The following is a 19,297-nucleotide window of genomic DNA, read 5'->3' on the forward strand; positions in this document are numbered from 1 at the left end:
GAATGGAGAGCTGCGCAGCCTGTTGGTTTCTAAAAGCATGTCGCTGGTGTTGATCTGTATATATTGCCATTTGAATAGCTGTAGCTATATGCCAGGCAACCAAGGGACCTAAGCCTTAGACGAAGAACCCCTCATATAGCTGCATGGCTGCAATTGTGAAGGAGCCGTGTGGGCAGCTGCTGTGCCGCCAGCAAGACAGGACAGCACAGCACTGGCAGTGGTAGGCGGCCTCAGGCAGGAAAACATGCCTTACATACGAGCCTTAGGCCTTAGGCGCCCCCAAGCCCCCACATGCCCAGAAATTTAGAGGGTCGCTAGTCAGGCACGCCGCCCGCACCGGAGAATTTCTGCTTCAATCATGGCGCCCCTAACGCCCAGCTGCTGGCATTGCCGCCAGCCGGGGCGCGGGAGCCTCAATCAGCCACCGCGGCTGAGTATGTGCTAATAGTACTAGTACACAGTTCGCAGCTACTAGTCGACGGGCAGGGCAAGTGACCAAACGAAACTCTGCCTCTCCCTCTTACGCATTCGCATTCGTCGTCGCGGATCACGGAATCTGTCACAACTCAGGACGCAGTCAGTCTCACCTCAGACCTCTGACTTGACATATATCTCACCGACCTGCCTCCTTCCGACAGCCTGCTGCTCTGCTCCTGCACGTCTCAGTGCCCGCTGAGCGATTGAGTCAGTCAGAGAGAGCCCAGTGTATGCCCATCATGTCCTTCTCCAATCCTCGAGAATCCGTCTTCAACCAGCCCAAGCCGGTGGTCCATCTGCCTCCAGATCTGCTCGCTGCCGTCACAAAGGGTGCTGAGCCATACCCTATCCCTCCGGGCAAGAAATATCAATATGGCACCGCAGGAGTGAGTCTCGTTGTCTCCCGTACCCCGCCGCATCGTACTGACAGAAAGGTCTACACAGTTCCGCATGAAAGCGTATGTTCCTCCTCCTGCCACAGCAGCCACCACTTCTCGGTCCTACAATGTGAAAGGCGTCCGTTACTGACAAAGAGCTGGAATTAGCAATGCTGGGCTGGACCATGTCATATACACTGTGGGACTCATTGCAGCGGCCCGGTCAAAGAAGCGCAATGCGACAATCGGGGTCATGATCACAGCCAGTCACAACCCCGCCGATGATAATGGAGTCAAGTTGGTAGATCCTATGGTATGTCGCCATCTACATGAAAGATGTTGACACGACGCTGACGATCGGACGCAGGGTGACATGCTCGAGGTACGCTGACGCTGACACTGACGTTCCGTCCCTCTCCCACTTCATCACGTGATTGACCAGGAGTAGCAATCGTGGGAAGGTCTTGCAACCACGTTGGCCAATACGCCCAACGACAAGCTGGCAAAGGCATACGAGGAACTGGTCAATGACACCCTGGTTGACGAGATCCGACAGCTGCACGAGCGGCCCGCCAAGGTCGTGTTTGCCCGTGATACCCGTGCCTCGGGCCCTTACTTGATCACGGCGCTGAAGGCAGCTTTGGACGCTGTCAAGGTCGAATACACCGATTATGGCCTGCTGACCACGCCTCAACTGCACTATATCGTTCGTTGCGTCAACACGCTCAACTCCCCGTATGCCTTTGGCGAGCCCACCGAAAAGGGGTACTACGAAAAGATGGCTACGGCATTCAAGACTGTCATGCATGGACGGGCGATTCAGGGTCCTCTCACAGTGGACTGTGCCAACGGCGTCGGAGCCCCGAAGCTGAAGGAGCTGATCAAGTACCTCCCAAGCGGGAAAGAAGGCGGAATCGACATCAAGGTGGTGAATGATGATGTGGTCCGACCCGAAGCTCTCAACCTTGATGTGAGCCATCAGGAATGTTATAATTAATAGTGAGTGTGCTGACTGGTTCAGTGCGGTGCAGATTATGTCAAAACCAAGCAGCGATCTCCGCCCAGCTCGGCCGCCCAGCCTGGCGACCGGTGCTGTTCTCTTGACGGGGATGCAGACCGTGTAGTCTACTATTACACCGACGAGTCCAAGACATTCCACCTCCTGGATGGGGATCGGATCGCCACCCTTGGAGCTGTATTCCTCGCCGACATGACCCGCGTTGCTGGAATTGACCAGAAACTCAAGATCGGTATTGTTCAAACAGCCTACGCCAACGGAGCAGCCACCGAGTACGTGGAGAAAGTCCTGAAGCTCCCAGTCACCATTACTCCCACCGGGGTCAAACATCTTCACCACGCTGCTGCCCGGTACGACATTGGAGTCTATTTCGAGGCCAATGGCCACGGGACAGTCCTCTTCTCCGACAACGCCATCAAGGTGATCAAGGAGGCGGTGCCCAAATCGCCCGGCCAGAAACATGCCCTTGAATCTCTTCGTGCTTGCATCGACTTGATTAATCAAGCTGTGGGCGATGCCATCTCCGATTTGTTGTTTGCCGAAGTCGTGTTGGCTCACAAGTCATGGACGCCGGAAAACTGGCGCAACACCTACATTGACCTTCCTAACCGTCTAGTGGCCGTCGCGGTGCATGATCGATCCATCTTCAAGGCCACGGACGCAGAGAGGCGGCTCGAGTCCCCCAAGGGTGCGCAGGAAGACATTGACCGCTGCTGCCAGATGTATGTCAAGGGGCGTGCTTTCGCTCGAGCTTCGGGAACGGAAGATGTCGTTCGCGTCTACGCCGAGGCACATTCCAAGACGGAGGCAGAGAAGCTTGCATCCCAGGTGGCCGAAGTAATCAAGAAATACGGGTCTGCCTGAGGCTCAGATTCACATGACGATGAATGATAAACATGGCAGATTGCATCACAAGGTGATATGGGCTTGGGGCTTATGAGGAGTTCTGTCTCTCACATGGATATTGAGGGAGGTGATCAGGTCGGAACCCCAGAATAGGATTGGGACAATATGGCATAGCGACGGGCGTAGGAAAGGGCCGATGCGCACACAGGAATCGACGAGCTAGCAAGGACCAACGCAGGATGTGATACCAGGAATCAAAAGTTGTGTTGCCTCTTTTCCTCTGCCTGGGACATGGCGTACGGATACACAGTAGAAGATCAGAGTCATCCGTGTGGTCCGTGGGAGATATGTGGTGTCAGGTGTGTCATCAAACGATTACTTAAGCGCTTTGACCCGATTGGGACATGGAGTCATCCTCCGGAACTCAAGGCATGGGCCATCTTCCACATCTCTGGCCATCTTGGAGCTAGACGTAGCAAGTTCTCCGTACACGCATGGGCTGATTCATCCCGTCATTCATTCATGTCGCATCGAGGCGTCTCTGCTTATCCCTCTTCTTGACTCGGACAGTGGCTGGGACGGCTGCGCAACGGCTACGGCTACGGTAACAGCAGCAACTGCGCCCAGAGCATGGCTAAAATATTACCAGGGTGGACCTGTGCACGAGAAAGAAGACGGAATACATCTTGAACTGATTCTCCCGTCTAGAACCGAGCTGATGAAAACGCCGACCAATTCTGCAAGCCTCCTGTCCAGCTCCTAGTCGATATCGATTGGATTGCGGACCATGAGGCTCGAGAATATCGTCCTGCCCGGGCGCGACCCTTCGTCTCGTTGGGAGGTGGGCGTGGCAGCGGGCAAAATCACGTCCATCAGACCGTCACCAGACTCGTTCTCGCCTTCAGACCCGGCATCGCTTCTTCTCCCATCGCTCTGCCATCCCCACATCCACCTCGACAAAGCGTACCTCTTAACCGGCAACAGTCAACATCATCCCTCGCGGTCACAGCCCACTAGTAGGTCAGACGAACTTCCGGACTACACCGACTTGACTCCACAGAGCGGCTCTTTCAGCGAAGCCCTCGCGTTCACGTCGCGCGCCAAACAACGCTACACGCCGGCGGATCTACACCTGCGCGGCTCACAGCTGTTGGCCACGTCTTTGCTGCAAGGCGTCACATCATGCCGGGCGTTCGTCGAGCTCGACCACGTCACAGGCGACAAGTGCCTGGAAGTCGCTGTCGCGCTGAAACGGGGATTTAACGACAAACTGAGACTGCAGATCTGCGCGTTTGCACAAGACCCGATTTTCAGCACGGAGCACGCCGAGGAGAATCGACGGATCCTCAATCACGCTCTGCAGCAGTACGAGTCTGAGATCGAGGCTCTTGGTACGACGCCATACGTGGAAGAAACCCCCGAGGCGAGCGAGCGGAATATCCGGTGGGCCATCGAGACGGCGCTCGCATATTCGTTACACCTTGATTTCCACCTCGATTATAACCTGGACAAGGACCGGGCGCCGATGGTCTGGGATGTGCTCCGGCTGCTCAAGCAGGCGAGATGGAACGAGCGGGCGGAGAAAGGCAAGACGATCGTGTTGGGCCACTGCTCGCGATTGACGCTGTGCAGTGATGTCGAATTGGTCGTGCTGGCCAAGGCGATCAGAGACTCGGAGCTGCCAATCCATTTCGTCGGGTTGCCCACCAGCGATCTCTTCATGATGGGTCGTCCGCAGTCTACAGAGGCACGGCCAGAGCCCTCAGGCCTGCAGGCGCAAGACCAGTCTGCACATCGCCCCCGCGGAACACTCCAGGTGCTGGACATGATTCATCGGTTGGGGCTGTCTGCCTGTTTGTCGGTCAACAATGTCGGCAATGCGTTTACGCCGTGGGGTACTGGAGACCCTTTGAGTCTCGCGTCCCTGGGTGTGGGAATCTATCAGGCTGGCACGGACGACGATGCGAGAACACTATTTGAATGTGTCAGTTCGCGGGCAAGACGGGCCTTGGGACTGTCGATCGAGAAGGCCGCTGAGAAGGCCGCACGAGGCCAGGATGTGCAGCAGACTGATATGTCGGTGGTAGAGGCTGATGGCGACACCCTGGATCTCAAAGAAGGCCGGACCGGCCCGTTCCTGCTCATTCGGAACGAAGAGTGGGTTGGATGTCCCGGCCACCTGGGCCTCAAAGTTCCTGCCCGCCAGCGCGTCCGTGTCAGAGACGTGGTGTGGGATCCGCCGGAGATAGTGCTTAGGCAGGTCATCTATTAGCGAGGGTGGAAGCGAGCGACCAGAGAAGACAAATTGAAAGTGATCATCCTAAGAATGAGAAGGTTAGGTCTTCATCTAGGCAGTTGGGGATGAGGTCAAGTCATCATCTAGGCAGCTGGGGATAAGGCAGGGACTACGGCCAAGAGAGAAGAGCTGACAACATCCCAGCCTTAGCCCGATCTTGTGCTCGCCTCCCACCCACCAGCTCAGCTTCACTTCACACCTTCTGTGGCTCAGGCACCGATTGCCACTTCACCTTCACGCCTTCTGGCTCAGGCACCGATTGTACCAGAGAAGGGTACCAGACAAGGGACAGTTAGACCAACCTGACCACGACCACCTGGCATGGCGCCGGTCGACTCCTGACATTCTTCGAGTCAGCCTCAGCCCAGGCTCCCATGGCTACCAACCTACTTGCCGAGGCTACTTGCCAAGGCTGGGTACTACGTACCTAGTAACCTGAACGCAGGCACCGATTGTCACTTCACGCCTTCTGTTCCCCAGCCACCGATTATACCAGACAAGGGCCAGTAGTTAGACCAACCTGACCACCGGCATGGCGCCGGTCGATTCCTGACATTCTGCGAATCAGCCCAGGCTCACATGGCTCCCGTGGCTACCGACCTACTTGCCGAGGGAGGCTGCGTACTACGTACTACTTTAGTAACCTGAATGCAGATTGGCCATAATACCGCAACAATGTTCTTTCATACAGCTAGCTACCTGCTTTAAGTAGCGCCCTAAGGACGGTCAATCACAGCACTACGTGGCATGCAAGTCGTGTCGGGTGGCACTCCAAGTACGGAGTCCTACAGGGCTATTCCACATCGCAGCGCATTTCTCATCTCTCATCTGAGGAACTTTCAGTCCAGTCAAGTCCAGTCCAGTCCAGTCCGTTGGGGAATAGCATTGCATTCCGAGGACTCGAGCGTTGGAGCCTTTGTCTGACGGCGATACTAGCGAAGAGTCCTCATTCCAGTCCGCCAATCATCGTCTCTTGATACCATTACCATCGTCTCTTGATACCATTTCTGCTGCCACTGCCACTGCCCCTTCCCACGGACGTAGTAAGTGTGAGCGTTTCCCGCGCTTCCCTGGCCTTTCAGGCTGAGGCTGAGGCTGAGGCGGAGGTAAGAACTGAGCATTCGAAGCATTGTTTGGGGTGACCTTTCAACATGAGAATGACGACCTTGGTATCTGGCATGGGGAGTCATTTACGATGCAGGTTGAGGCCAAGGCAGAGGTCCTCTAGTCAGGACATGTTATGCAGGAACTCCATCGAGGAAGAAGGCATGGGGCGGACGCGGACGCGGACACAGGCAGGATAACGAGAATCAGACGAGAATCTTGGCTTTATTGTCTAAGAGTATTTCTAAGAGAAGGTCTGGTCGGGCGCTTCCCTGGCTGGCATAGAAGCGTGCCTTGATTTTTCCACAGCTTTCTCGTCTAAGAGAAGGTCTGTTCGGCCGCTTCCCTGGTTGGAATAGAAGCGAGCCTTGATTTCTCACCAGTGGCATGTCTCGTGTGCTTGGCAGTCGTATCCGTATCCTCGGCGGCGAGCTCGTCGGTCGAAGTATCAGATTCGGATTCGGATTCAGATTCGTCTTCCTGGAGCGCTGAGAGGGATGTACGGCCATCGTCTTCGTCTTCCTGGAGCACTGAGAGGGATGTACGGCTATTTCTATTGGTTGATGTGGTAGACGCTGTCCCGCCAGGTGCGCCTCGGGCAGTAGCTACTAGATTTGCGTGGTCAATGAAAGCATCCCGATGGATTTTAGCACGGTCCCGGAGATGGCGGAAACCCCTGGCTCCCTGTCTGAAAGTAGCGATATTGTTGGTCATGGCATATGCACCCAGTTGAGTCATGTGATACTCGGGAGGTTCTCCAGGGGCCTCAGGCGCCGTCAGATGGTGAGCGTAGAGTTGCAGCGTGGCAGTGCTTTGATAGTAGGTGCTGGAGTAGCTGTAGGCGTTGCCATCATACGTGGGTTCTGCCGATAGATAATTCTGCAGACTGTGCATTGCCCGGGCGCCAACCGCCCCGTCATGACAGGCTTGCCGCTTTGCGACGTCAGCACGACCTCCCTCACTCTTTCCCTCGATGAAAAAGTTGGGCACGATAGGCAGAGAGGTGTTGTTGAAGTTGGGCGCGGCCGGCAGAGAGCCGTTGTTGCATGGGACAATGTGCTTTCCGAGATCACGGCGGACACGTCGATCGATTTGTTGCGGCAACGCGCCGTCATACAACTCTGGTTTCGGAGTGGGTAGATCATCGGCCAGGGGCGCCATGTGGTCGAAGAGGCGGTCGGACGCATAGCAATGCTGTTTCCTTCCTTCGCCAGCAATGATGGACATGATCTCAGCCCGTATGCTCGCGTCATCACCTGCTCTTCTGGCCATTTTTTTTAAACTCTCGGTATGCAGCATCGGTAAATCGGGATGGGGAAAGAGATGCCCGAGAAACGCACATGGCATCTTGTAAACTGCCCAGATTTCCTGGTTCAGTGGCCTCGTACCCATTGGCCTCGTACCCCTCAGGGTAGATACCCCGGTCGATCAGGTTGTGAGGAATGGGATAGGGTTGATCAAAAGATTATCACTCGCCATATCGATGACACACCTCAGGCTGCTCGAGTGCAGCATGTAATTACACGAGAAGGTAGTCTTCTCTCATACTAATTAGTACTGTGAATAACTAGAACTTACTGTACTCCGTAATTCTAACAAGTTATTGATGGTTGTTGGTGGTGAAGTGGGTTGGAAACAGCCCGTCACTTCCAATGTCACCCACCCCAAGGCCAAATCTGGGGTCGAATTGGAAGGAAGGTCAGCCGAGAAAGATGCGACAGTCTGCGTAGTTTGTGCTTTGCAAGGCATCAGGTATTATCTGTATCCATCGAAGACTCCAATGACATTCTATACAGCACATGTACCCACGCCCTCAAAAGCGCCGCGTTTTTCCGGAGCGCAGTCTCAAAAAGCATCCAACTTCCAACCGAACGCAAGTGCAATGGGGACCAACAGCCCCAACAGCCGACACGCTACTAGATTGCTGCGAGTGATTCTCCAGTAGCCCTGCGACATGTGTCTGTCTACTCCGTACGCATGCTGCTAACAGTTAGGATGCATTCAACATCAGCCGCACTACCTCCGAACCCAATCAGACGCCGGACCTCCGACCACCAGTACCACCTAACGTGCTTGGACAGTACATACTCTTCCCTTGGCTCTGCCGATGACACTCACGCTGTGGGCTGGAGGGAGCTCTTGGACAGGCGAAGCTCGGTGCTAGACGATGAGGCTGACTCCAGCAATGTCGCACTTGGACGGTAATATTATACAAGAGCGTTCGTGGTCGTTCCAGACTCGACTTCGGCGTTTTCGCTCTATCATCCTCGATGAATTTTCTCCACAGTGCTCTGCCAAAAGGCATCGCTCCCCAAGTCCACGAGATTGGTGGACCGGCAATAGGCATATCTCCCCAATACCACGGTAACCTGGGCTCTATTCCCGAACAGCATCCTACGGGCGAAGGGGCCAACTATAACGGAAGCTCGATCCCATATGAGTTCAAGGTGCCGAAACGCCGCAAAGATGGCGACAAGCCTAAAAAACGGATTTGGGAGACGTCGTTTGAGGAACGGTTTCTCCACCAAGGCTTACGTCTCTTCAAACACAATGACAATGACCACGACCAGGACAAGGACCACCAATTTCGCCCCTCGCCCGTGTTCTACAAAACGGGCGAGAAATTCACCGTCAGCTTTCGCGGTCTGCAGCGGCTGAATCTCCACGCAATGCAGAGAAAACTAGTGGTTCTTGTGGGAACCCTTGCCAATCCAAAATCTGCCGGGCTCCCAGCCCAGCTAGACAAGCTCGAAAGAGCCATGGCAACGTACGGTAAGGGCTGTGTCTGTGTCTGTTTCGGGGGACAAGTCCTCTTTACGTCCCTCCTCACGATGCCATCGATGGAAGGGTTTGTTTTGCAAGTGAAAAGGGGCTAACACCCTCTGTCGGTGTATGTCAGTATCGGCCCTCCGCGACTGGGATTACATGATGCAGCCAAGGCACGTTGATCGATGGGAGGACCCCTGCTTGATCACCTCGGACCGAGTGCTCGATCTATCTTTGATGATCGAGGCTGGGCTCGTCCAGGTCAAAGAATCCAGAGGGGCCAGCGGACCCAAGGACTACGACGATCCCATCTTGCCGGGCGACTCCAAGACCTTTGTCGTCAAACAGCAGGATCTTCAGCTCTTCTTCAAGAGGTTTGTCGCCGCCATCTTCGGCGGCATTGCGCTCCTGGGCCCGGTCATCCTCATGGTCCTCAAACAAGACATGCTCACTACCCTTTTGACCGCGTCCGTGTCGGTCATTCTGTTCGCCTTCGCCTTGGTTTGTTTCTCCGAAGAGTCGGTCGGATCCCTGATCGGTCTGGTTGCTGCTTATACTGCTGTTTTGGTTGTTTTTATTGGAACCAGTACGCCCGGAGTCAGTTGATGGGGGAAGAAGGTTGATGCCAGCCAGGGATTCAATCAAAGCCGGAAGAATACTTGCGCTCTGCTGGATATATGTGGGGGCAACAAGAGGCATAGTCGGCAGAGAAAGAGACGATCGAAGAAGAGAGACACACCTACAGCACGTATCGTAGGTCGAGGCATGGCATGGCATGGCATGGCATGGCGTGGAAAGTCACGACTAGTGAAGCTGATGGCAGGCTCTGGCCCCAGAGACAGGATCTACTACAGCTAGAGAAGTAAACCTCCATATACATCTGTCCAGATTGAATATCGCCTTGCCTTGCTTTGCTGTTAGCTGGTGGTCCCCATTCATGCAGGATCAATATCTCGACATAAATGCGAGATGTAGCTCGACGTGACTTTTCCTTAGCATAGGGTTGGTTTGGTGTTCATTTTTTTTTCTTCTCTTGTTTATTTCAAGACCGCACACTCTGTAGGTGGGGTTCCTGTCTCGTAGGGGTTTATCAACCAGTCGCCGATCGTCGTCTTCTTTCTTCTTTGCAGGATGTCGTAGCCAGACTGACTATTCATTGCCCTTGCTACGTCCCGTTCGTTGCCTTTAGCCGGCAAGCAGGATTCCGCAGTTCGTCAGTGAATCAGCAAGCCAGTCACTCAGCCAATTCGTCAGTCAGTCAGTCCGTCAGTCAGCCAGTCCGTCAGCCAGACAGCTAGACAGCCAGATAGTCAATCAGTCACTCAGTCACTCAGTCCGACTTCCCCCTCCTCTTCTCAGCATCAGCGGCAATCCAAGCCGCCGCTTCATCCTTGACGGCATCGTCCCAACGACTCAACGCACTTCTTCCCTCAATGACATCGCCAGCGGCCCACGCCATACGGGCCTGGTCGAGGGCCTCGTCGACATCGGTGTCCGGACAGATGATGTAGAACTTCCCTTTGCGGATCTTCGCCACGCCATACTCGGCCACCTGGCTGGGCAGCCAGGCGCCGCGGGGCTTCTTGGCGCGAGCCTCGTCGTCCGGCACGGGGCCCTGGTTTCCGCTGAGGCCTGTGAACGTCCAGCCCGGCACGAGCAGATGAACCGAGACGTGTGGCGTCGACGTCCGCAAATCGTGCGCCAACTGCTCCGCCACGCTCTTGACCGCCGCCTTGCTGGCGTTGTACGCCGGATTGCCCGGCGGGTTGGTGATGCCCTGCTTGCTGCCCGTCAGCACCACGGCCGCCGGCCCCCCGGAAGACTGCTGCACCAGCGGCAGGAACGTCGCCAGCCCGTGCACCACGCCGAAGAAATTCGTCGCCAGCGTCTTTTGGAAATACCCCGCGTCCTCCCACGGCGAGCCGGTCGGCCCCGTCGGCTTCGCGCTCATGCCGGCGTTCAGCATGAGGAATTCAATCGTCGCGAACTGTCGGCTCAGGTCGGCCTTGACCCCAGCCCAGGCGGACAGGTCGGATACGTCGAGTTGGTATGTCAGCGTTTGAGGTTGCGCTCCAGCTGTTTGGCCGCTGCCCACCGGCACCGACTGCAGTGCCGCTTTGGCTTTCTCGAGAAGTCCGCCGTTGTTGTCGACCAGCGCCACGTGCATCCCTTGTCGTCGGCAGTGCTGTGCGAATGCGAACCCGACGCCGGACGCCGAGCCTGTGATCAAGGCGAGAGCCCCGGGGCGGAAGACGGATGCCATGGTTGTTGATGGGTTGATATGTACAGAGTATATGTGTAGATATATATATATATGTGTGTGTACTCCGTACATATATATGTAATCTCTAGACTGTCGTCACCATCGTCCTCGCTCCGATTTAGCTACCTCATCCCCCGCCGCTTTACTCCCGCGCTAACGACTGTTTAGTCGATTTGTCATTCTACTCTCTTCTACACCCTTCCTCTCTTTCTAGCCCCTTAGCCCTCTATCCAGTGGTCTCTTCTACTCCCCTTCACCTACGGCCTGCTCTTGCTGCGCTCTCGTTGGGGCTCTAGTTGCACGCACCCAGCCTTATAGTAACTTTGCATCGGAGCCCGTTTCGGCCATAACCAGAGGGATGATCCCTACAAGGATACTCTACCAGTACTAGTTCTCTAGAATAATACTTCTCTTTCCTTCAGTCCACTATCCTCTCTTCCTCTCTCTTGTCGTCCTTATACTCTGACAATACTTTATTTTATTGTTGTCGAATCTGAGGTATTTCGTGCTGTGGGAGGAGCCCAGTGGCACCAACGTCATCTGACGTTTCATCTTGCCCCTGTTTCTCCTCAAGCCCCTTTACATCTTCACCTCGTGCAAGCCTTGTATCCAATTCCACCACACCGCCTAACAGCCGTCCCCGGCCTTGATTTCGGTTTTGCGCAAGTCCTAGCTATGCTATTCGATCATGTGGCCGAAGAAAAACAGGAGAAGAACTTCACGATTTGGGTGCAGGCTCTTCTGCGAAAGTCACCGGAGCATCTGGTCATGCATCTGGCGGCCACACATCGGGCCGGGAGACCGATAGCAGCGTGCCATTGGAAGAATGGGTCTTTCAATATCTGCTACAGAGTCAAGTACGACGACGGATTCCATGCCATCGTTCGATTCGCCGCTCTGGGGAGGACTATCTACCGCAAAGAGAAAGTTGACAACGAGGTTGCCGTCATGAAGTACTTGCGTCAATACACTTCGATCCCGGTTCCCGAAGTTCTGGGAGCTGGGACGTGTTGGGCAGGGCCGTACATTGTCATGTCTTTCGTCGAGGGAGAATCATTGGCCACGTTGCTCAAGGATCCGCTCCAAACTGGTCGGCCGGTTCTGAATCCACAGATCAGTGATCGAGCCTTGAGAAGAGCCTATCGGGAAATGGCTGAGCTGCACCTCCAGCTATCAAAGCAAGAGTTCCAGCGGATTGGAGCACTGGAATACGACGGAGAGGGTTTTATAGTTACCAAAAGGCCTCTGACTTACAATATGAACGAACTGGCCACTTCGGCAAACCTCCCACCCCACGCATTTCCTACACACGCTTTCGACTCTGCGAACGACTACTTCACATCCCTTGCCAATCAGCACTTCTCTCAGCTCGAGCTCCAGCGGAACGATGCAATCACCGATCAAGATGACTGCCGAAAGAAATATGTGGCCCGGTGCTTATTTCGGAAAATTGCGCAGAACGTCTCGACGGAGCATCGCCACGGCCCTTTTCGTTTGTATTGCGATGACTTCCGACCGTCCAACGTCCTGGTTGATCTACAGAGTCTTCACATTACGGGTGTCGTCGATTGGGAATCCGCGTATGTGGCTCCCGCCGAGTTTGCGTCCGTGGCGCCCTGGTGGCTTTTGCTCCGGAGCCCAGAGGATTGGGAGTCTAACCTCGATGAGTTTGTGGAGCGGTTTGTGCCACGCCTTCGTCTCTTTCTCGACGTTCTCCGCGAATGTGAAGATGAGGCAGCCAAGGAAGAGAATGGCACACTAGCAGACTCGCAACGTCTGTCCGAGCGGATGGAACGGTCCCTTGATACTGGGCTGTTCTGGGTCTGTCTCGCGGCGAGGTATAGCTCCATGTTCGACGAAATATACTGGGCATTTCTCGACGAGATGTACCACGGACCTTTTACATCGATTGAGGATCGGATTCAACTGCTGAACGAGGAGGAGAGACGGAGTCTGGATGAGTTCGTCCGTGCTAAGGTGGAACATATTGCGGAAGGACCTCTAGAGACACACTATAGTGTGGACAACTTGGTGGACCTCTGATGCGCCCGTGTGACTGCCGGAGAGAAGCTTTCGTTGTTTAGAAAAGTCAATCAGGTTCTTCTCGATCCCTGAAAGAAACTTGGGGCACACAGATGAGGCGTTTCAGGATCACAGGGACTACGTCACGGCTTCCTGCTGGTTGCATTCCCAATTTATCAGGGGTGTGCATACCCCGCAATCGCAAGCGCTTTCAAGTTTACATGTGATGGATTTCTGCCCAAAGTAATACGACGATGGCGGAAACAGTGGCGGCTGCCTGTTATATTTGCGTACTCGTACGTTCTCCTCAACTCACTCAGTTTGCATCTCCGTCCCTGTGAAAGGCCTCCCTAACTCTCCAGTCCTCCCTACACCAGCCCTCAACGGCGACAGACAGCCATTTCTCTTCCCCCAGTTCTCGAACGTGACAAACACATAACTTTCAAGGTAAGATCAGGGACGAATTCCCTAGAGCAAGCTGCTGACTGCTCGAGCCAAGTTCAGTCTCATGAGCGATAAAGGAAAACCAATCCAGTCTCCTGAGCGAGAAAGGAAAAGACCAAAAGGCGCGCGAGAGCTTCGCCTCCATCCTCAGCTACTACCAGCACAACCGCAAGTCGCTGGAGAATGTTCCGACATGGGTAGACCGACCGGAGAGCGGGACGATCATGATCGGCCTTGCGAAAGGGACGGTGCCGTCGGGGGACCAGACAGAGCAGTACAAGCAAGAGTTGAAAGAGCTTCTCGCCGCTCAGGAGGCCATCGATAAGCTGTCCCCTCTGGAGAGGCAGATCATGAGCCAGGCAGCCAATACAAGCAAAGCAAGACGCAAAGGGGCCGGGGCCGGGGCCAAATAGGTAGTAGGTAGACTGATGGTCCATGACTCATGCATTCTTTTGGTCGCTCGCTTGTTGGCGTACAAGGCGCCCTTAGGCTTATTGGGAGTGTCTTTCGTTGAATCCAGTCCGCATCCGCAACCACGGCGGCTGAAGAAGTCGATGTCGCTTCTTTACGTTCCGGGGCCAAACTCACTCACTTACTTGACTATGATCTCGAATGCCCTGAATGCTCCATATGTCTAATTAGAGTGATATATCAAATTAATATCAGAATAATATAAGGACTGACTCGGAGGGAGAGGGGGAGAGGGAGGATAGTAAACTTGAGAAAAGAAAAAGAGAAGTACTCCGTATTCTTCTATAGAACTAGTACTAGGGCGATTTAGTTAATCCTGTCTAATAGTACTAGTACTAGTAGAGTACTACTTATAGCGATCGTACCTCTTATTAGGGGCTCCCTCTTTCTTCCTCTGAGCGATTAGGTGCTCTCATGGCAGTGGTTACTGGAAAGGGTCAATGTGAAAGGTTGACATGGGGAGGCATTGCGCCCGACACCGCGACTAACCGGAATAATCGAACTAAATGCTGCCTCGATGACCCGAAGGAAGGAAGGCAGATTGTTGAAGACCAAAAAGAAGTCATGGTCTCAAATCTTCATGCGAGCCTTGTTTCCGAGGCACGGCTCAATAATTTCTCACTGGTGAGGCTGTTCACGAGGAATCAATGCAATTAGATATGAATCCGCGGCTATTGCGATATTTCGAATGCTTCTCGTAAGTTCTCGTCATACTCTGCCTTGTGTTTGACCTTTTCGTCACTATTTCCAGAGCAGAAAGTGCCTTCGCCTATCCGATAAGGGAATGAAACCGCATCAAAACCCGCTTCGAACCATCGACTATCACGGGAACACATAGATTGAGGGCTCCTTGCATTCATTCTTCATGGCTGGCGACCCTACATCGTGATGGAGAATGGAGGCCAAGATGGTGTGCAACTCGTTCCTGGATGAAGCTTGAAGCTCTGATGTCGGAATATAAAGCTGTAGAAACGTTGAACACGGTCAGGGTAGGTAAGTTGGTGGAGGATATTTGTCTCCCTTGTTTTGGCCTCTTCGTAGGTAACCTCCTCACCTAAGCGGATGCGGGTGGCGAGCATAGAATTGCGGGGCGAGGTGGAGCGAGGTGTGTGATCGAAAGTGAACCCTTTCATGCTATTACACGGGGAATTAATGAGATAGTTGCTTTAAAAGCGATGGAGATCAGAAAGAGACACCATGAAGGCGCAGGTAGACGACTTGGCGCACTAGTACTACTTTAGACGAATTATATCACGTGAAAACACTAATACACGTGATCAAATGATTTATGATGCGAACGAGACAAACAAGGGTGAGGAGGTCGGCATCGCGGCGCCTTTGCCTGCGCGGGATGGAAGAATGGACCGGGAAGCTCGATTGATGCTGGAGTGCACTGGATAAAGTGATTCCGGTACTAGGGAAGTTATACTGGGATGGGCCCTGTAGACGGTCTGAATGTGTGCTCCATAAAGATACCTTCCGTCCCATACATATCGAATCAAGGTCAAGCTTTTGGTCATTTTTCCTCAGCCGAAGCCTCCCAGATTCCCAGATCGATGGGTCGTTCTGAGAAGGCTATGAGATAGCTATATACTCCGAAGAACGAAACGACAAGCGGGCCAACATGGTACCACACCTGCACAATGTGACTCACTCGCTGCAATCACTCTGTCACTCTGCTGTATGTCTGAGATGATGGCCATCTTTATGCCGTGGCAACCGCTTCATTCTCCTTGTCCTCGATCTTGGCCTCCTTCAATTCCTTGGTCACATCGGCAACAGCATCCTTCTCCTGCGCTTCTTCGGCTTCAGCAGAGACATCCCCGTTGACCCCGGAATTCTTCAGTGCAATCTTCTTCGCACGGTCCGTACGGCCACCTCTACCGCCGTTCTTGGATGGAGGAGAAGTGTTGGATGACTCGGCAGCTTCCTGCTCTAGCTTCTCAATCTCCTTTTTGGCCTTTTCAATGTTCTGTCAAGCATTGTCAGTACGGGTTTCTTTCAAGTCATTGCCGACATGCCACTCGAGTTGTGCTTACCTTTTCAGTTTGAGCCCCTTGATCCTTCTTCCAGGAGTCCACCTTGGCCTTCAGTTTCTCGAGAATGCTAGGGACATCCGCTTGAGTGCTCGGTGGGTCAATTCCGACTTTGGCCAGCTCTTCAATGATACCAATGTTCATGTTGAGTTTCCCAGAGTCGGCGGTCGAAGCAGGACCTTTCTTGCCCTTTCCCTTTTTCTTGCCTCCGCTCCCCACGAAGAAAGGCTCGTCCTCCTTCTTGACCACTTTCATGCCCTTGAAGCCCGATTCGTCCACGGTGCGTTGCGCCGTGGCTGCAAATTGGTTGGGTCCCTTTTCGCTGTCGCCCGAGCTATACGAGGGATCGAAGTGACGGATGAGACCTTCGGCGGTACGGATTTCGTCCAGGAAAGCAGGCTCGCTGGCTTCCTCGAGCTTCTGCTCGGCGATGCGGCGACGCTTCTCCTTCTCGTAGGCGTCCCGCTCCGCCTTCTGGCGCTCACGACGTTGCTGGTAAAGTTGATCTTCGTATTCCTTGTAGGCCTTCTTCTGACCATAGTAGTCGTCCTTGATCTTCTTGATCGCGGCATACGTGGCTTGTTGTTCCTGGTACAGCTTTTCTCGCTCCGCTTTCAAGGCGTCCAAGTTCTTGTTGGTGTCATCCCGGGCAGCCTTGATCTGGTCGAGTTCCTTTTGGTTCTCCTCGTACTTTTGCGCCAATGCGCGTGCCTCGGGACTGTCGAACGATTTCTTGAGCTCGGCGTTTTCGGCCTTCTTCTCGTCGATCTTCTTCTGCAGATCGTCGAGCGCAGTGAACCCTTTCTTTTGACGACGTAGAGACGAGACTTCGGCCAACGCCTTCTTCTCGTCTACCAGCTTCATGCTACCAGAATCCACCTGTTTCATGAGGCTCGCGATCTTGGCGTCGATTTCCTCGGCGTTCTTGAAACCGGCCCGGGTGCGGGCATCTTTTTGTTCGGCAATGAGCTTCTTGATCAAGGCGTCGTTCTGGTTGAACTTGTCTTGTTGTCCTGCCTTGGCCGCCTTATTCTCCTGTTGCTTCTGGCGGATGGCCTTTTGGTCGTCCACGAGCTCTTTGAACCGGTCGTTGGCAGGGGTGGATTTTCCAGGTCGAGCACTGTCGAGCTTGGTGCGACTGGCGTTCTGGGACAGTTAGTCGTTACACATAGTTGTCAGGAAAGGGGACAGGAGACATACAAATTTGGCCTGCGCGGCTTCATGTTCCTTCTCGGCCTGTGCTAGGGCCGCCTTGTATGCGGCTTCATCTGGCTTCTCTGGTCGAGTCTTGTGTACGCCATCAGCGGCAGGGGAACTTTCAGTGTCGGCCATGGTGAGAGGAAGTTGGTGTCGTTCCGAGAGACCACGGTTGAGTTACCGGAGGACAGGTCGAGATAGCGGGATTGCAGGAGTGTATTTTTATACTGATTTAGTCCATGCTAGAACAGCATGGCGGTAAGAGACGAACAGACGGGAGGCGTGGAGCGTGGACGCAGAATGAGTCCAACAGTGACAGACCGGAGTCAGGACGTGAAGTGGTGAGGGTTCAGTCTCTCTCGAGAACTTAGTTTCATCGGGGCAATATTATTTATTTAAACGTCCCTTAGTGTAGTGTCCCGTACTATTCGCATTAGCATCAACAGTATTAATGCCCGGCGGGTTGGTGTTGGTGTGTGGAGAATGGAGATGCGCAGCCAGTGGCAGCCAGTGGCAGCCGTCTTTTCGAGCCGCATTCCTGCCAAGCCCAGAAACTTTTGCCTGCGCTTCAAGTTCAAGTCTGAGGACCTGCCTCCTACCAGCCAGTGTTTCCTTTGACCATTCATTCTTGACCGCGAGAACGAGAACGAGAGCATCCCCGCTTCAACCAGAGCCCTCTACTGCGACTGCGTGTGGACGGTGCCAGAATGGATTTCGACGATCGGCCAAAACTGTCCGTGGAAGCGGAGAAGGAAGTGACCAGACTATGGAGGACGTGGCGGACGGTCCTCGAGATGCTGGTGGACAGGGTATGCGACCAAACCGTTCTCCAGACTGGAGACAGTCATGTTGACTGATTTGGCTAGGGATACGCGATCGCGCAGAACGAACTCACCATCACTCGAGACGACTTCCAGAGGAAGTTTGGAGATCCTCAGACTGGCCATGCGGAGTGAGTTGTCTTTTTTTTCTTTGCGCGGCGGAACACACAGCACGGCGCGACTGGGCTAACAATCATGGTCAAACAGGAGGCGACTCATGAAACTACAAGCCGTGCCTACGGAAGAGATGATCAAGCGCGACACTCCCCGGCCGACCAAGTCCAATCCAACTCCGCAAACCACGGCGGGCACTATCTGGGTTGAGTTCAGCCCGGAAACCACAATCGGGATCAAACACTTGCGAGCGTTTGCACAACATCTCGATGCAAACAAGTTCACCACCGGCATCTTCATTACCATCGGGCCCGTTACTGCCGCTGCCCTTCGCGCCTTCGAGCCCCTGACCGAGCGAGGCATCTCTGCAGAATGGTTCCAGGAGCAGGATCTCCTCGTCAACATTACAAGACACGAGTTGGTTCCCAAACACGTCCTCCTTAGTGCGGAAGAGAAGAAGGTCTTGCTAGACAGATACCGATTGAAAGAAACCCAGCTTCCGCGCATCCAGTTCAATGATCCTGTCGCCAAGTATCTGGGACTGAAGAGAGGAAACGTGGTCAAGATCATTCGAAAGAGTGAGACTGCCGGTCGGTATGCCAGTTATCGATGGGTCTTTTGATTGGAGGCAAGTGATTCTCAGCGAGGAGTTTCGGATCAAAAGCTTTTGCTTTGCAGTGCATTGCATACTGGAGTTGGAACATTGTAAACCAAATGGGTGGATGATTTGCTATCGATAGCCGACATGACGAAACAGAGGAACCATGAAAGAAAGGCCATTCATAATTCCAGGGTTGAGACAGTACTTTGTCGTTTGGTTTCACTCACTAGTCGTCCGTCGCTCGTCCCCTGGTCTCTTCTCCCCTTCGAGGCGAGCTACGTACGATCCTGCCACTGCCACTTAGACACTTCAATTCGTGCGACCACGGACACTGGATGCGATCACGTATCGTATCACGTATTGGCTTGAACTCTACCTAGCGCAATTCCTGCTACTGCCACTGCCACTGCCACTGCCAATTTTGATGAACAGTATCGTACAGAG

General features: G+C 53.9%; 9 protein-coding genes across 9 annotated transcripts; 6 read left to right on the forward strand and 3 right to left on the reverse strand.

Annotated features, from left to right (window-relative positions):
* Positions 1 to 716: 716 nt before the first annotated feature.
* Positions 717 to 2,736, forward strand: A1O3_03687 (phosphoacetylglucosamine mutase; the record flags this gene model as incomplete). Its single annotated transcript, XM_007733822.1, has 6 exons — positions 717 to 863; positions 922 to 935; positions 1,011 to 1,167; positions 1,222 to 1,236; positions 1,303 to 1,824; positions 1,876 to 2,736. 6 exons carry the CDS (start codon positions 717 to 719, stop codon positions 2,734 to 2,736), a joined length of 1,716 nt encoding a protein of 571 aa, XP_007732012.1.
* Positions 2,737 to 3,505: 769 nt separating this feature from the next.
* Positions 3,506 to 4,990, forward strand: A1O3_03688 (uncharacterized protein; the record flags this gene model as incomplete). The annotated part of the gene is made up of 1 exon (XM_007733823.1): positions 3,506 to 4,990. One exon carries the CDS (start codon positions 3,506 to 3,508, stop codon positions 4,988 to 4,990), a length of 1,485 nt encoding a protein of 494 aa, XP_007732013.1.
* Positions 4,991 to 6,436: 1,446 nt separating this feature from the next.
* A1O3_03689 (uncharacterized protein) lies at positions 6,437 to 7,510 on the reverse strand (the record flags this gene model as incomplete). Its single annotated transcript, XM_007733824.1, has 1 exon — positions 6,437 to 7,510. The coding sequence occupies one exon, from the start codon at positions 7,508 to 7,510 to the stop codon at positions 6,437 to 6,439; it is 1,074 nt and encodes a 357-aa protein (XP_007732014.1).
* Positions 7,511 to 8,388: 878 nt separating this feature from the next.
* On the forward strand, positions 8,389 to 9,490 carry A1O3_03690 (uncharacterized protein; the record flags this gene model as incomplete). The annotated part of the gene is made up of 2 exons (XM_007733825.1): positions 8,389 to 8,890; positions 9,018 to 9,490. The coding sequence occupies 2 exons, from the start codon at positions 8,389 to 8,391 to the stop codon at positions 9,488 to 9,490; spliced, it is 975 nt and encodes a 324-aa protein (XP_007732015.1).
* Positions 9,491 to 10,214: 724 nt separating this feature from the next.
* Positions 10,215 to 11,147, reverse strand: A1O3_03691 (uncharacterized protein; the record flags this gene model as incomplete). Its single annotated transcript, XM_007733826.1, has 1 exon — positions 10,215 to 11,147. One exon carries the CDS (start codon positions 11,145 to 11,147, stop codon positions 10,215 to 10,217), a length of 933 nt encoding a protein of 310 aa, XP_007732016.1.
* Positions 11,148 to 11,822: 675 nt separating this feature from the next.
* A1O3_03692 (uncharacterized protein) lies at positions 11,823 to 13,190 on the forward strand (the record flags this gene model as incomplete). The annotated part of the gene is made up of 1 exon (XM_007733827.1): positions 11,823 to 13,190. One exon carries the CDS (start codon positions 11,823 to 11,825, stop codon positions 13,188 to 13,190), a length of 1,368 nt encoding a protein of 455 aa, XP_007732017.1.
* Positions 13,191 to 13,423: 233 nt separating this feature from the next.
* A1O3_03693 (uncharacterized protein) lies at positions 13,424 to 14,026 on the forward strand (the record flags this gene model as incomplete). Its single annotated transcript, XM_007733828.1, has 2 exons — positions 13,424 to 13,465; positions 13,691 to 14,026. 2 exons carry the CDS (start codon positions 13,424 to 13,426, stop codon positions 14,024 to 14,026), a joined length of 378 nt encoding a protein of 125 aa, XP_007732018.1.
* A 1,763-nt stretch (positions 14,027 to 15,789) lies between these two features.
* Positions 15,790 to 17,452, reverse strand: A1O3_03694 (uncharacterized protein; the record flags this gene model as incomplete). The annotated part of the gene is made up of 3 exons (XM_007733829.1): positions 15,790 to 16,056; positions 16,124 to 17,266; positions 17,321 to 17,452. 3 exons carry the CDS (start codon positions 17,450 to 17,452, stop codon positions 15,790 to 15,792), a joined length of 1,542 nt encoding a protein of 513 aa, XP_007732019.1.
* Positions 17,453 to 18,024: 572 nt separating this feature from the next.
* On the forward strand, positions 18,025 to 18,874 carry A1O3_03695 (DNA-directed RNA polymerase I, II, and III subunit RPABC1; the record flags this gene model as incomplete). The annotated part of the gene is made up of 3 exons (XM_007733830.1): positions 18,025 to 18,126; positions 18,184 to 18,269; positions 18,346 to 18,874. 3 exons carry the CDS (start codon positions 18,025 to 18,027, stop codon positions 18,872 to 18,874), a joined length of 717 nt encoding a protein of 238 aa, XP_007732020.1.
* Positions 18,875 to 19,297: the final 423 nt, after the last annotated feature.

The sequence above is a fragment of the Capronia epimyces genome, assembly GCF_000585565.1.
Source record: "Capronia epimyces CBS 606.96 chromosome Unknown aczIQ-supercont1.3, whole genome shotgun sequence".
NCBI classification, from domain to species: Eukaryota; Fungi; Ascomycota; class Eurotiomycetes; order Chaetothyriales; family Herpotrichiellaceae; genus Capronia; species Capronia epimyces.